Consider the following 14,523-nt stretch of genomic DNA (forward strand, 5'->3'; position numbering starts at 1 on the left):
GTGATAATAAAATGAAGGCATTGCACATCAGTCACTTGGCAACCGTGCCTACAGGTGCTTTACATACATTATATTCTTTAATGATGCTCATAAATCACATAGGTCCATTAGGTTTCCAGATCACTATCTCCATCCCAGATGAGGAAAGTGTAAGGTCAGAAGACCAACTGAAATACTAACTTGTTTAGGAAAATAGCTCTTGGCAAGGTAGAGATTTGGTTTTAAACTAATGGGAGAAGCATACTAAACAAAACAATAAAACTTCTTAAGAGTGCTGTGAGATGCTCAAGCTTTGAGAATTTCCCTTTGGTGGTGGTATACAAAAGCCAAAAAAATGAGTGATTTTCATTTGGGATAAATAAATCCTTTATTCATTTTATCTATCTTTTCTGTCTCTGAGGTCTGTCTGAGATCACAATTGGCTTGAAATGTCACTGCATATATTGTCGTCTTCCACCGAGGTCAGACTCTGGGGTGAGGGGAAGCACTGGTGGTGTTTGGAACACATGCTCCAATTCAGAATGGCAGCAGCTAACTCTGATGGAGTGGTACCTTTTGCTCATAAACCTACCTGTTCCAGAAACTCGGCACTGGAAACGGGCTGGCCGTCCCTCGGAAGTGACAGTGTCCTGAAGTGGGGTGATGATGGCAGGAGGATAAATTGGCATTTCCTGATCAGGAGACACAACTTCTGGAACTAAATAAGAAGACAAAATTTATCATCGTTAAGTCACCATTCAGGCCTCATAGAAAGGAGTATTCAGATTTATCTTTATGTTGCAGCAGAGTGGTTTCAAAGTTGGGTAGCAATCTATTTTTATGAGCTCCAAAGTGTATTTTTAAATGCATTGGGAGAGCACAAAAGCTGGCTTCTTGGCTTTTGTTTTAAAGCTGGGAAGTAGCTTGTCATTCCTACCTTCCACTGAAAGCGAAGCTGAGGTTGTGGCAACTCCGTAGTCATTCTTGGCTTCGCAAGTATAGACAGCCGCATCCTCTGGGAAGGCTTCAATTAGCAAAAGTGTGTACTCTTGCCCATCATGAAGAAATTTGCATTTGAAGCCAGTGGAAAGCAGCTGCTCTTCCTTGTACCAGGAAATCTTGGGCTGTGGTCTGCCAGACACCACGGCACAGAAGCGGGCAGGTTTGCCGGACTGCACAGTGACAGGCTGGAGCTCCTGCAGAATCTGGGGTGGTTCAGGAGCTAAAATTAAATAACACATAACCCGTGAAAAAGTTTCAAAACACTGGAATCTCTACATTAATTTGTTGCCAGTTGATTACATGCCTCAAAACAAAACTTTGGAATTGTGATATCTTTACTCGCCTCAGAATATTAAAACATTTTTTTGTGCATGAAGGAGGAAAATACTTGGAATTTTGTCCTCGTGTAGAGGGAGCAGCTTCAGAATGATATTTTTGATATTTTGGGGATGCTGAGAATTCTGAGTTTCAAACCATAAGCATGATTACCCTAGTTCCTGGTTGGAGTCGGGGAGTAGTAATGGATGATACCCTAAGGAAGTTTAGAACAACTTGCTATCTATTTTTAAAAGTCATTTGGACAAATCATGTGGTGAGGTGGCTCATCCCATGCATGTCTGTTTGTTTTGTGAGTACTTGCGCATATGTCACAGTCATTTCATCATATACAGGTGCCAGTGAAATGCAATCAGCTAGTATTGAATGAATGAATGAATGAATGAATGAATGAATGAATGAATGAATGATTATTTCATACCTAGCTAAATGCAGTTAAGTAGATTTAACAAAATTCAGCTTTCCTATTATGATAATTAAAGCACGTTTTTAGTGTCGTGATGAGTGAGGGGATCTGGGTAGTTATGGAACCTAGAAGTAGGGAGAAAAAACTTCTGTGGGGCTGATTTCTGACACTACCATAGTAAAGACCTTTTCTTCTCTGTGCTTCAGTTTCTCCATCACTATCACAGAGATATAATAACTGGATGCCGTGACCATTTGATCATCTAGGGACCCAGCGAATGCTGGTAATGTGGTTCACCATCATCCTTAATGTTCTTGCATCTGCCTCAGGGGTATACTGTTCTGAGCGATATGGCCCAAGATGAGGATAGGGAAGGGAGGTTCCATTCTTCTCTGTGTATCTAGGTTAGTCTCAGATCTAGGCCAGCCTCCAATTTAGCTCTAAGGTTTCTAATGAGAAAAGCAGAGGTATAATGGCATTCCCCTGAGGGCTGTTACGAGGCTTCTCAAGACTGCTTTGTAGCATATGGAATTCCCCCTCCACAGTAAAAGCCCCGGCTTTAGAGCTTGAGGCAGAGAGGACCCAGTTTTACATTGTCTGTGGCTCTCTAGGACATTCATGGTCTTAAAGGAGACCTTTGGGTTTTCCCAGGCACTCCATTCCAGAGGCTGGAAATGCCATTATTGCTAGGTAGTGCTACTAGTACTTAAGCAGTTAGGGTGGAAGGAAGGCAGAGAACTAAAACAGTTTAATTTTGTATCTAGAAACCCATTTGGGGTATATTATAATTGATACATGGTGGATAATCAATAATGTTGATCAATTAAATGAGGATCTGGCCATTAGGCATTTTCTGGAAATGACATCTCAACAGTCCTTATAACAGCTGCCCTCCCTTTTCCATAGGTATAATGTTTAGATCAATGTGGCAGCAACCATACGAGTATCATGGTTTCCTTAGATATTATCCAGGCACTATAAGAACTTTAGTGACTTAGAGGGGAGGATTATTCCCAATGGATCCACCAAATATGTTAAAATTTCTCCCTACGTACCATTGACATAGAGAGTAACAGAACTCCTGTTCCTTCCTGCCACAAAGGTGTATTCGCCTGCATCGCTATGTCTGGTCTCAGAGATGAACATCCGGTGGATTCTTCTCTCCACCACATATTGGTGTCGTTCTTGAACTTGGAAATTGATTTCAATGCCATCTTTATACCAGTGGGCATCAACATCATCTTCATTGACTTCAAACTCAACGACAGCACGCTGCTTTTCTATGACCTGTTAATGGAGCAGCATAAAAAGAAAAGTGAAGCCCTGGTTTCCTCTCAGTTAACGCACTTCTAAAATAATTCATTTAAAGAGCATGCAAAACCTATATGTTATGATATAATAAGTTGGCTGATTATATCATTCTAACTTTTCCTGCCTAGTCTTGGACAAACTGTACCCAACCTTCCTTTGTAAAGAATCATGCTTACACCTGCACTGAGGAGGGAATCTGTCCCAAAGGAACAATTAGTTCATCCTTAAATGCTCCCTTCTTACTTAATAATAGCAGAAATACTGATGCTTTCTATCTGGGGGCTTTTTATTATTTACAGAGTTCTTTTAAGTTACTATTCAATTTGATTTCATATGATATGAACAATAACTTTGTAGGCCAGGTAGAAATTATTATCCTCATTTTAAAAGTGGAGGTTCAGAACTGGAAAAGAAAAGATGGAAGACATATCCAGGTTATCTGAGTCCTCGTTGAAGGTTTTCCCACTATGTCCTAAGACCTCTAAATCCTGGTCCCCTTTGGATGAGTTCAATGAAGCTGAACTCAAATGAACTTTCTCTGAACATGTTCCCTCCATTATATCATTTGGGAAGACTAGCATCCATAAGGACAGGCATGCAAGTGTAGCAGAGAGCAAGAGTGTTTGCTCAGCATTGTTGCCAGGAATCCAGCATTGCTGGGACTGGGCTTCCTGTTAGATCTCCCAGGAAGTGTGCCCAGCCACCAAGTCCCTCTACACGTGCCTCTTCATAGATAGAAACCTTCTGAGAAAATATCACCTGATCTAAATTCCTTATTTTTTTTTTATTGAATCATAGTTGATTATGCATATTTTGGGGGATTCAATGTTGATGTATGTTGATCAAATCAATATTACTAGTATATATATTGTTATAAATTGTACTTATTCTTTATGCCCCTTGTCCAATCTCTCCCTATCCTCTTCTCCCTCCCTGCTCCCACCACTGATAACCCTAGATCTCTTCTCTCCTTCTGAAAGAATAATGGTTACTCTGTTGATTTGTTGCCTAGATGATCTGTCCAATGCTGAGAGGTGTGTTCAGGTCCCCCAATATTATCATAGAGCAGATGCTTCTTCTGTCACTCTGGAATGGGCTTTGTGGAGAGAGACATCCTCTTCTTTTCTTTGGCCTCTGCTGGTAACTCTCCTTGTGTCAATGCACTCCAGTAGCTGGTAGACCACCCGTGTGGTGGTTGTGATGTCTAGCCACCTTCGCAGCAGCTGTGTTTACTGTGGTGGCTGTGGTGGGCCACCCACATGCAGGTGATGTTTTTGGCATGCTCCTTGGCACTGGTGGTATGCTTGGTTGTGGGCAGGGGGTCTGGTCCCCACCTCCAGCCTCAGGTCCCCTGGCAGGCTCAAAGGCACTGGTGGTGTGCCTGGGCCGGAACTAATTTTTTGTCCTTTGCTTACTCCAAAATGGGGGAACTTCCTGTGGGAACCAGTACTTGAGCTTTGTGGTTGAGCTAAATTGCTGCTTTTCTGCTGTTTCCCTAGGGAAGGTTTTATGTGCAGCTCAGGCTTTGGTGGTTGACCTTATAGGTATTTACGGCTCTCCAGAGACCTGGTGCACCTGGGTTGTGTAGAAACTCTGATCTGGGCCTGAGTCTTTTCATCAAACTGCACCCCATGCAATTCTGTATTCCTGACGAGTCTCCTCTGAGTGGTCCTGTGCTGATTGGGGGGCAGATCGGCTGTCCTTGCTGTGTCCCAGCATTCCCCCAGTGGGGCCGTCTCCACCACTGCCTGTGCTCCAAACACTTCTCATGGGACTGGCCATGGGCCGGTCCCTTGTGATGACTCACTAGCCTCTGAATGGCTTTTTTCAGTTGTTCTGGCTCCTCATTCCTGTGTAGGTCCACAGGAACCCTATTAGTGGTCTTGCTCTCTTGTGGGCCTCCAAGGCCCTCTTCTCCCCTACTACCTTGAAGCAACTCCATCTGAAAGGCACAACTGTGGCTTCTGTGGCTCCTGCTCCATGAGCTCAGCAGCTCCAGCCTTAAAGAGGCTGTGGCATGAAATGCTGTGAGCAGTTTTTTCTTTCTTTCATCATGGCTTCTCCCACCTTCATGAACTCAGTAGGTCTCTCCTCCTCTTTCCCTGAGCTCTAATGGCCCCAGCTTGGCTGTTGTTACATCTTTATAGTTGTAAATTGGTTGACTTGTGGGAGAGAGTGATGCTGGTGACCATCTATTCCGCCATCTTGACCCAAACTCCTAAATTCCTCAATTCTAATTGATGTGTGACTGTCACAACTTAAGGTTTAGTTCTTTTCTGGTTGGTTCTGTTGGCAAGTAGCCATTTATTAGACAGTGTGGTTTCTACAGCTGCTATAGACACAACATATTCCCTAAGTGAGTAGGAACTGTGAGTAAACTGATGTCAGTAGAAGAGTCTAAGCCAGTAGGGATGAGCTGATTTAATTCTTTAAAGACTGTGGTTAGAAAATTTAGAAGCCAAAAATTAAAATATAAAACTATGGATTAAGGACTAGTGAGGATTTTTTTAAAAAACTCCCTCTGTAGACAATACCTGAACCTCCTTTTTGATACTTCGAATGCGAACATCTCTGCCCTCTACAAAGAGGTTGGCGGTTGACATGTTGCCCCCTGCCACCACTGTGTACTTCCCAGCATCAGCCATCCGGGTAGACGGGATCAGAAGGCGGTGGACATATTTCTCCTTCTGAATCTTTATTCTGTGGGTAAAACAGAAATAGGAGTTTAATGTACAATGACTCAGAGGAACCTGGGAGTTACCGGAATGTAGCAAGACAACACAATGAACCTGTCTGCGATCTGCAGTTCTTGGCCGTCTTTCATCCACTGTACAGTGATGTCAGGTTCAGAAACTTCACATTCAAACATGGCTCGCTTCTTCTCAAGAACCTTAATGTCCTTAATGTGTTTCCTAAATTCTATATGACGAGCTGGAAGACAGCATGTCAAAAAATTAACATTTTTAATAGTTTCATTGAGATATAATTCACAAACTATACAATTCACCCATTTAAAGTATACAATTCAACGGCTTTCAGTGTATTCAGAGTTGTGCAGTCATAACCACAATCGATTTTAGAACATTCTCATTTTCCCAAAAAGAAACAATGCATCCCTGAGCCATCATCCCCTAGACTCTTCTCATCGTCTCCCCCCAGACTGAGGCAGCCACCAATCTTCTTTATCTCTATAGATTTGTGTATTTTGTACATTTCATACACTGTAAATGGAATCATGCAATACATGGTCCTTTGTGACTGGCTTCTTTCACTTAGCATAAAGTTTTCGAAGTTCTTCCACATTGTAGCATGTATAAACACTTTATTTTTATTAATGAATAATATCCCATTGTATGGATATTCCACATTTTATTTATCTATTCATCAATTGATGAGCAAACATTTTATACAGTATGGTTGACATTTTTTCCTATGGATATGACATTTATGAAGAAGCCATACCTTCCACATATAGGGTGGCTGTTGATGTAGCTTTTCCAGCCACAAAGGTATAGTCAGCAGCATCCCCAAAGTGAACATTCCTGATGTTCAGTGAGTGTGTCAGCTTTTTGGTTCTCATCTGGCATCTGTCAGTTGATTTAATTTCTACACCATTCTTTAACCATTTGTAAGAGATGCCCTCATAGTTCACTGTCACCTCAAAAGTAATGGTGTCTTTTTCTTCAGCATTGATGTCCCTCAGCATGGATGTGATCATGATGGCTGCAAAGGGGAAAAAGGAAAACACCCAAGGAGACTTTACGTAAATATGATGTGGCTTATAACAAGTGCAGAATGAAAACTTGGAATGTTTTTAGCACATCTGTTGACATGATTACAGTTCAGAGATCTGAGCTTTGGTACTTTCCATGTGATCCTGTACAGGACAATGCTGACTGACAGAAGAACGGAAAGATCAAGTGACAGACTCTGGAGCATCTTTCTACGTAGCCTTTCATTGCTACTGTAATTGAGAAATTTTATCCAAGTGGAGATGCTAGTGCCTAACTCAGTGTGAACACACAGTAGATGCTCAGTCAAGGACTTTCGAGTGGATTAAATGGTCAGGAAGAAAAAGTAGGATATGAAATAACAATGAGTCTACTGAATATTCTATTGCTACTTACGAGTCACTGTCAGGGTGGCACTGACTTGGTCATTGCCGCAGACAAACGTATACTCCGCCGAGTCCTCTGTGCTGGTGTTCATGATGATCAGCTGGTGGAGTTTCCCCTGCACAACGATCTTGAACTTTTCACTCATCTCAATCTCCACACCATTCTTCAGCCACATGGAAGGGACATTGAAATGGGACACCTCGCACTCAAAGGAGGCAGTTTTGGTCTCAGGCACCTCGATATTTTTCATGGTCTTGGTAATATGTAATGCTTGGGAAAATTGGAGAGTACTTCAGTTAACAGATTTTATTTAAAAAAAATAGATGAAGCAAAGCAAACAAGCAAATGACGGCACAGGGATCATCAAGGAAAAGTGCTGAAGGGCTGCTTAATACTTACTTTCCACAAACAATTTCGCTTTGCACTCCAGCTGCCCCACCACAGCTGTATATTCCCCAGCATCCGAGGGGGCAATATTCTGCAGCATGAGCTTGTGAACCTTCCTTTCTGAGACCAGTCTGTGTTTGTCACTTGGCTTAATCTCCACATTCTTATGGAACCATTTTACTGGAACTGTGTCATGGGAAACACTGACTTCAAAGGCAACGGTGGCATTTTCCAAGGCAGTCACATCCTTTGGCTTTTTAATGATCTTGACAGCTAAATTAGGAAAGTTGGAGAAATTCAGTGATGTGCTTAACTTAATAGTGACAATGGTTTGGCTACTTGTAAAGTGTTTCTAAGTTGACTTACTCTCAACGTGCAGTCTGGCACTGGCCCCTAGCCGTCCAAGCTTGAAGCCATAAACAGACTCATCCATAATGGTGCAGTTTTTAATTCTCAGAGAGTAAATTGCTCCTTTGACTGAGATATTGTATTTGTCATTAGATTTCAGCACAACCCCATTTTTTATCCACTGGACACCTTTGACATTGGGGTGTGTAAGCTCGACAGTGAAAACAGCATCCTGTGTCTCTGTCACTGTGAGATTCTTCAGAGTCTTCTTAATTTTGACAGCTGGGGACAAATTTATAATTGGTTTAGAAAATATAGCTAATATCATCAAGGAGAGAAGTCCTGAACAAGATTATTACCAAGTCATCTTGCAAACGAATGGTTATAAAAATTTTTGCAGTTATATAGCACCTCTTACAAAAGACCCCTTGAGATTATTTAGGGAAACCTGGGATCAAGTTAGACCTGTACATTGTGCAATGATTTTTCTATAGATGAATGAGATACAGTTTGCATAGCCATAAACTAATAGCTTAACAGACTGGTGAAGGATGAAAGAAGAATGAAGAATCAGAGTGTTTAACTTAGCCGTTTCACAGAACTTAAGAAATGGTTTCTTCACACAGACACATCTGATAAGCAATTTTGACCTTGTGGTAGATGCTTCAGAAAGAAAAGTTTAGAGAATTTATAACAATTTTATGAAATGAAGATTTATGGTATCCAAAATAGTCATACCATAGGCCTTTAAAATGATGTCAAAAATGTAATATGATTTGAAAAGGATAAACCTGTTATTATATAACTGACCTTCAACTTTGAGTTTAGCAGATGTTTTGGAAGTGGCCACCTTGTAGGTGTATTCTCCAATGTCATCTAATTTGGTGGCAGCAATAATAAGTCTTCTTTTGTGGCCATCGGATTCACTTCTGATGTTGTTGCTCAGAGGTAGATGCTTGCCATCCTTCAGCCATTCGCCTTCGGAATCTGGGTTGGCAACTTCACATTCAAACACAGCTTCCTGAGATTCAGCTACAGTCTGATCTGTGAGTGGCTTGGAGATGGCCCCTCCTTCGGAACAAGACAAGTACAAGTGTGAATTTTTAAAAAATATTTACATAATAAAGAAATTCTTGCACAATTAAATATACAATATCAATTGAAAAACATGAGTTTGATTATGAAATGTCTGATAAGATTGTTTTTATCCATATCGAGAAAGCACCACAGAAATCCCTTATTGTAAGTATGCATGATTGATAATCAGGGAAAATTCTGGAGTCAGGAAAGTTTTGTGAAGGAAAAGGAACTGTTAGATTAATTGGAATTCTGAGAGTCATAATGCACAGCATACCACATGGATGGCCTCTAACTCAAATCCATCTTCTTCAAAAGCATTCTACTTGGTCTTTTAAAGATCATTTCCTGGAAATATGTCTGATATTTGATTGGAAAAAAAATTTGCTAAACAAAATGTACAAGTCATCAACGTTTCTATAAGATTAGGGATTCCTGTATAGTAAAAATCATTGTCTTTTCATGGTCAAATCTCTGAGGAAACCTTATAATGCAATAAAGTATAAACCATGAAACTTCCATACGAAATAAGACACATCATTACCATATGACTTGCTTATATACCAGATGTCATGGACAGCACAATTTAATCTGAATGTAGTACTTCAACTACTCAATACTTAAATTGTAGTGAACCAAATAAATTAATGATGACCTCTAGTTTTTTGTTGACAATTAGTTTATATTTCTGATTTTTTCATTGTAAAGCTAAGGATTTCTGCTGAATGAGAAAGGTTTTATTTACACTTCATGTTATAAGAAAGAGATACACAGCTACATTGAGTTGTATTTTAAAAATACTCATAGGCTTCATAAAAAAGCAAGAAGTAAATAAAAGAAACAAAGGTTAAAGAAGCAGAGTGCTTAAAAAAGAAATAAACTTTTCAAACAGGAAAGTTTAAGTAAAACTCAATTCAGCAAACACTTATTATCATGTGCAAGATATTCGAGTATAAAACGAAGAGAAAGAAGCAATTCCGGATTTCAGGAATTTATACTCTGGTGTGGGAAGAGGAAACAGGGAATAAGATGAGTATATGATAAGGGTCATGAAAGAGGCACACACATGTGGGTTTGGAGGAGGAAGAGATCCTATACAAATGGGGAGATTAAGGAAGGCTTCATGGAGGAGGTAGCATTTGAGGTAGACCTGGGAGAACACGTGGAATTTAGGCTGCTGGAGACAGTGCTGAGGGTATACTATTGGCTTAGAGAACAGCATAAGCAGAGGCATGGAAATGGGAAACTGATGGAATTTGGGAAAAAACAGAAAACAATTCCTTAAATTAGAACAACCACTTCACGTAAGAACTTAGGTTAAACGATAAATGTACCAACCTGCCACAGTAAGTTTTCCAGATGTCATATTTTCTCCAGCATAAAATGTGTATTCTCCTTCATCATCTTTCATCATATTTAGAACTGTCAATTTATATATTTTTCCATGTGCTTCAATTTTGTATTTGGAACTGGGCTGGATCTCCTTGTCCTTAAAATTCCATAAGACATCAATTCCTGAGTGGGACAGCTCAACCTCAAAGACCACATTTTGGGTTTCTGTACAAGTAAGGTCATGAAGACCTCTGATAATTTTAATTTCTGGGGAAAAAATAAATTAATCACTTGGTTATTATTGCACTGAGAAAGCAGAATGCTTAAAATAATGATTAGTAAAGTGAAATAATCCTTACTTTCTACAGACAGATTACAGCTGGTTTCAACTCTGCCAACCATTAGTTTGTAAGGTCCTTCGTCTGACGCATACGTTCGGTTAATCACTAGTCGTTGCTTAGTGCCTTTGACAATGGCATGTATGCGGTCATCAGGCTTGATTTGTTCATCATTTAAGTACCATTTAACAGAAGTCACATCAGGAACTGAGACCTTACATTCGAGCACAGCCTTGGTACCCTCAATCACGTTAACATCTTTTAGAGGTATTATCATATCAACACCTGCAAAACCACACAAAAAGATAAAAGAATTATGAATGTGCATTGTATAAAGTGTCTGCTCCTTAAAGTTCTTTACTTCACTGGAGAATGGAAACATAAAACTCTGTTAAGTAACACTCACTGTAGACAGAGACGCGTCCACTGGTGGAGAGCCCAAGGGCTGGAATGGTGAAGGAGTAATTTCCAGCATCTTCCTTAGTCATGTCTTCAACGAGCAGCATGTGAGATTGTTTGTCTATCACAATGTGAACCCTGTCACTGGGCTGCACTTCTTGGCCGTCTTTCATCCAGACGCCTTCCACATTTTCTAAGGACACTTTAACTTCAAGCTGAACAATGTCACCCTCGCAGACTTTTTGATCACTAAGTCCTTGTAGGATAGCAATGGGGCGGGCTGTGAAATATAAGGAGAAAAAGAATGTTAGGATCATTTTCATCAATAAACCATAATGATGCTGACCACAGGCTGACAGGAACAAGAAGGCTTACGTTTCATCTTAAGTTTACAGGTTGTCTTTTTCCCATCGACGACAAAGCTGTATTCTCCCTGGTCTTCTTTGGTTACGTCCTTGACTGTGAGGTTCTGACGTCCACGGCGGGATGTAATTGTGTATTTGCCGTTGGATTTAAGCTCCACATCATTGTGATACCATTTGCCTTCTATATTTTCTGGAGATACAATACACTCCAACTCTCCTGAAAATGATTCTGGAACTTCTACGTCCTGAAGTTCTTTCACAAACTCAACAACCGCACCTGAAGTATAAGATAAAGAGAAATCAATTTCTTCAGAGAATGATGCATTCAGACTCAGGATAGACACAATGCCGCCTATGTCTCTTATCCCCCCCATACTGTCAGAAACAATCTTAATACCTACCTGCTGATGAACTGAGAAGTACATTTTTAATACAAAGGAATTTATTTTTTATTTATTTATTTTTTTGTCCTTTTTGTGACCAGTACGGGGATCACAACCCTCGGCTTGGTGTCGCCCACACCACGCTCAGCCAGTGAGCGCACTGGTCATCCCTATGTAGGATCCGAACCTGCGCAGTGGGAGCGCCGCTGCGCTCCCAGTGCCGCACTCTCCCGAGTGCGCCACACGGTCGGCCCCAAAGGAATTATTTTAATTTTAAAAATTATTTTTGAAAGTAGAGAGTTATATTTGAACTAAAAAAATTTTTAAAACAAGACATCAAAATAGAATTGCTTTAAAAAAAATTCAAATTGCCAATATTCTTAATAAGGAACATAAATTAATGATTCTGGATATGAAACTTGTATCCAATTCCCAAATAATTGTTTTTATGAAAGGAAATTTGCATAGCTAATTTTATCACCTACTAAGGGTGACTTTAAAACTTAAGCAAACAACGAAATCATTATCTACTACCTTCAACAATGAGTTTAGCGGTTGTTTTGATATTTTCATCTTCCACAAGTACACAGCTGTAGTCTTCAGCATCAGATGTGTCAATGGTCAGTACAGAGAGGAAGTGAACCTTTCTGTCAGAGTGCATCCTATATTTATCTCCCTCATAAACCTCCACACCATCTTTATACCATTTCACTTTGACAAATGGTTCTGAAGTTTCACATTCAAAGGTTGCCATGGTGTCTTTTTCCTTAGCAACGACATCTTGTAATTCCTGTGTGAAAGTGATCAATTGCTTGGCTACAAGAAAAAGAAAAAAAAAAGCATATTATATTAAATTCAGTTCACAATGTGAGTTACGGGAAAAGAAAATGAAAAGAAATACACTAATGGCTATTCATGGATACATAGAGACAGGTCCCTCAAATGAAAGATATTCAAATTACCTTGGACGAGTAAGAATGCATGACTTGAGGTTTCCCCAGCTATGTTGATGGCTTTTACCATGATGCTGGCAGAGTCCTCAGAAGTTACATCTCTGATGACCAATTCACAAACATTGTCTTCAGGCCAGTACCAGTAGATTCGGTCAGACCGCTCAATTTTTACACCATTTTTGTACCATTCGCATTCAGGGTCTGGTCTCCCCACAACTCTGACCCGGAAGTGTGCATCGGAGCCTTGGCCCACTGTTTGGCTTTGGATTCTTTCGAAGATTTTGGGGGCCTCCATACTAGGGCTTAGTTCAATTTTATCAGGTTTAAAAGTTGGAATTGTGATTCTGCCTTCTTCAGCAAGGGCTTTCTTCTCCTCTTCGGTTAACTCTTTGGTCCAGTGCAGAAGTTCCTCTTTTGTCTTCCTCAGGAGCTCCTCATAGGACTCATCCTTCTTGCGAGACTTGAGCTCCACGGCGGTGATGGCTTCATAGTAGCCTTCCTCCGTCCTGCGCTTGAACTTACTGCGCAGCTCTTCTGACTCTTCAGGCACTTTTTCATGGGTAATTCTTTCAGCCCTTTTTAACTTCACAATTTCTTTGGTTTCAGTGGTGTCAACAGGTCTATCTACTTTTTGTACTTCAAACTGCAGTTTTCCTGGTTCATGTACATGGAACTCCGGCTTGGGTTCAGGAGCTCGCCTAAGGACAGACCTGAAATCCTCCCTCTGTTGGATCTCGAGTTTCACCTTATGCTCTATCACACCTTCAGGGTTTTCTGCGGTGACCTTGACTTCACCTGTATCATAGGATTTGCAGTCCACGATGTCCAGATAATGAATGCCATCATAGCGCACTCGGAACCTTTTGCTTTTGCGGATGAGCTGCCCATTGAGATACCAGTTGAGTTTGGGCTGAGGGTAGCCTGTCACTCGGCAGCGGAATCTAGCGGTCTCCCCTTCAAGTACTCTCACTGGCTCTGGGAACAAGACAATGTCTGGCTTTTGCTTTTCTTTTTGATCTGTTGTTACACCCGTAAGTGCACCTTCATGAGCCATTCTCTCTAATTCTTCAATTCTCTGTAAGCCTTTCCTCCCCTCAGGCAATTGAGTTTCTTCCACAAGACTTTTCTCGTCTTTAACAATAAGAGTAGCGGATGTATGATCTGTTCCATATTTGTTAGTGGCTCTGCAAGTAATCACGCCACTGTCTCTGGAATATGCAGCTGCATAATCAAGGCTGCAATACCCGAACTCGTTGATCATACGGAGTCTGTTGGCTGCTTCAAGTGGCTTTCCGTCATGAAGCCATTCCACCACCATCGTTGGGTCACCAATTGGTGTTAGCCTGCATTCGAAGTGGGCAGGCCCAAAGCGCTTGAGTCTTAAAGAAGTGAGTTTTTTCTTGAAAAACGGTTTCTGTTGCTTCTCTTTGTCATAGAGGTCACCTTCCTCCCATTGTTCTTGACCATACCGCAAATGGAGGGGCTCCAGTTCTGGGGCTGAAATCTCCTTTGCTCTATATGTCCCTCGTGGGATGATTAATCTTCTCTCTGGTTCAGGTTCTGCAAACTCAACTTCAACATTTACTTTGCATCTTGTGGTGTCTCGGCCAGCCTTATTAATAGCAGTTGCAGTATACCAGGCAGAATCGTGGCTAACAGTGGAATCGATTTTAAGGGCAGCTTCTCCCTTGGTTCCTTCAATCCTATAAAACGCGACAAGAAAAATCATCAATACAGAAGTATTATCATTTCCTTGCTTATTGGATTTGTATAATGAGCTTAGTTTTAT

General features: G+C 40.8%; 1 protein-coding gene across 23 annotated transcripts in view; it reads right to left on the minus strand.

The window, feature by feature from the left end:
- TTN (titin) overlaps nt 1–14,523 on the minus strand; it is a 268,315-nt gene that overhangs the window by 224,187 nt on the left and 29,605 nt on the right. For all 23 annotated transcript variants that reach the window (XM_063115514.1, XM_063115619.1, XM_063115522.1 and 20 more), the window contains exons 27-42: nt 12,744–14,437; nt 12,316–12,597; nt 11,409–11,675; nt 11,041–11,313; nt 10,656–10,919; nt 10,303–10,563; nt 8,698–8,958; nt 7,906–8,169; nt 7,552–7,812; nt 7,162–7,422; nt 6,497–6,757; nt 5,824–5,965; nt 5,569–5,734; nt 2,779–3,010; nt 917–1,201; nt 572–697 (exon numbers count right to left, since the gene is read on the minus strand). In XM_063115514.1, coding sequence (XP_062971584.1) covers nt 572–697; nt 917–1,201; nt 2,779–3,010; nt 5,569–5,734; nt 5,824–5,965; nt 6,497–6,757; nt 7,162–7,422; nt 7,552–7,812; nt 7,906–8,169; nt 8,698–8,958; nt 10,303–10,563; nt 10,656–10,919; nt 11,041–11,313; nt 11,409–11,675; nt 12,316–12,597; nt 12,744–14,437 — 5,300 coding nt within the window. The remainder of the gene's footprint in view (nt 1–571; nt 698–916; nt 1,202–2,778; nt 3,011–5,568; nt 5,735–5,823; nt 5,966–6,496; nt 6,758–7,161; nt 7,423–7,551; nt 7,813–7,905; nt 8,170–8,697; nt 8,959–10,302; nt 10,564–10,655; nt 10,920–11,040; nt 11,314–11,408; nt 11,676–12,315; nt 12,598–12,743; nt 14,438–14,523) is intronic.

Source organism: Cynocephalus volans, chromosome 1 (assembly GCF_027409185.1).
Source record: "Cynocephalus volans isolate mCynVol1 chromosome 1, mCynVol1.pri, whole genome shotgun sequence".
NCBI classification, from domain to species: domain Eukaryota; kingdom Metazoa; phylum Chordata; class Mammalia; order Dermoptera; family Cynocephalidae; genus Cynocephalus; species Cynocephalus volans.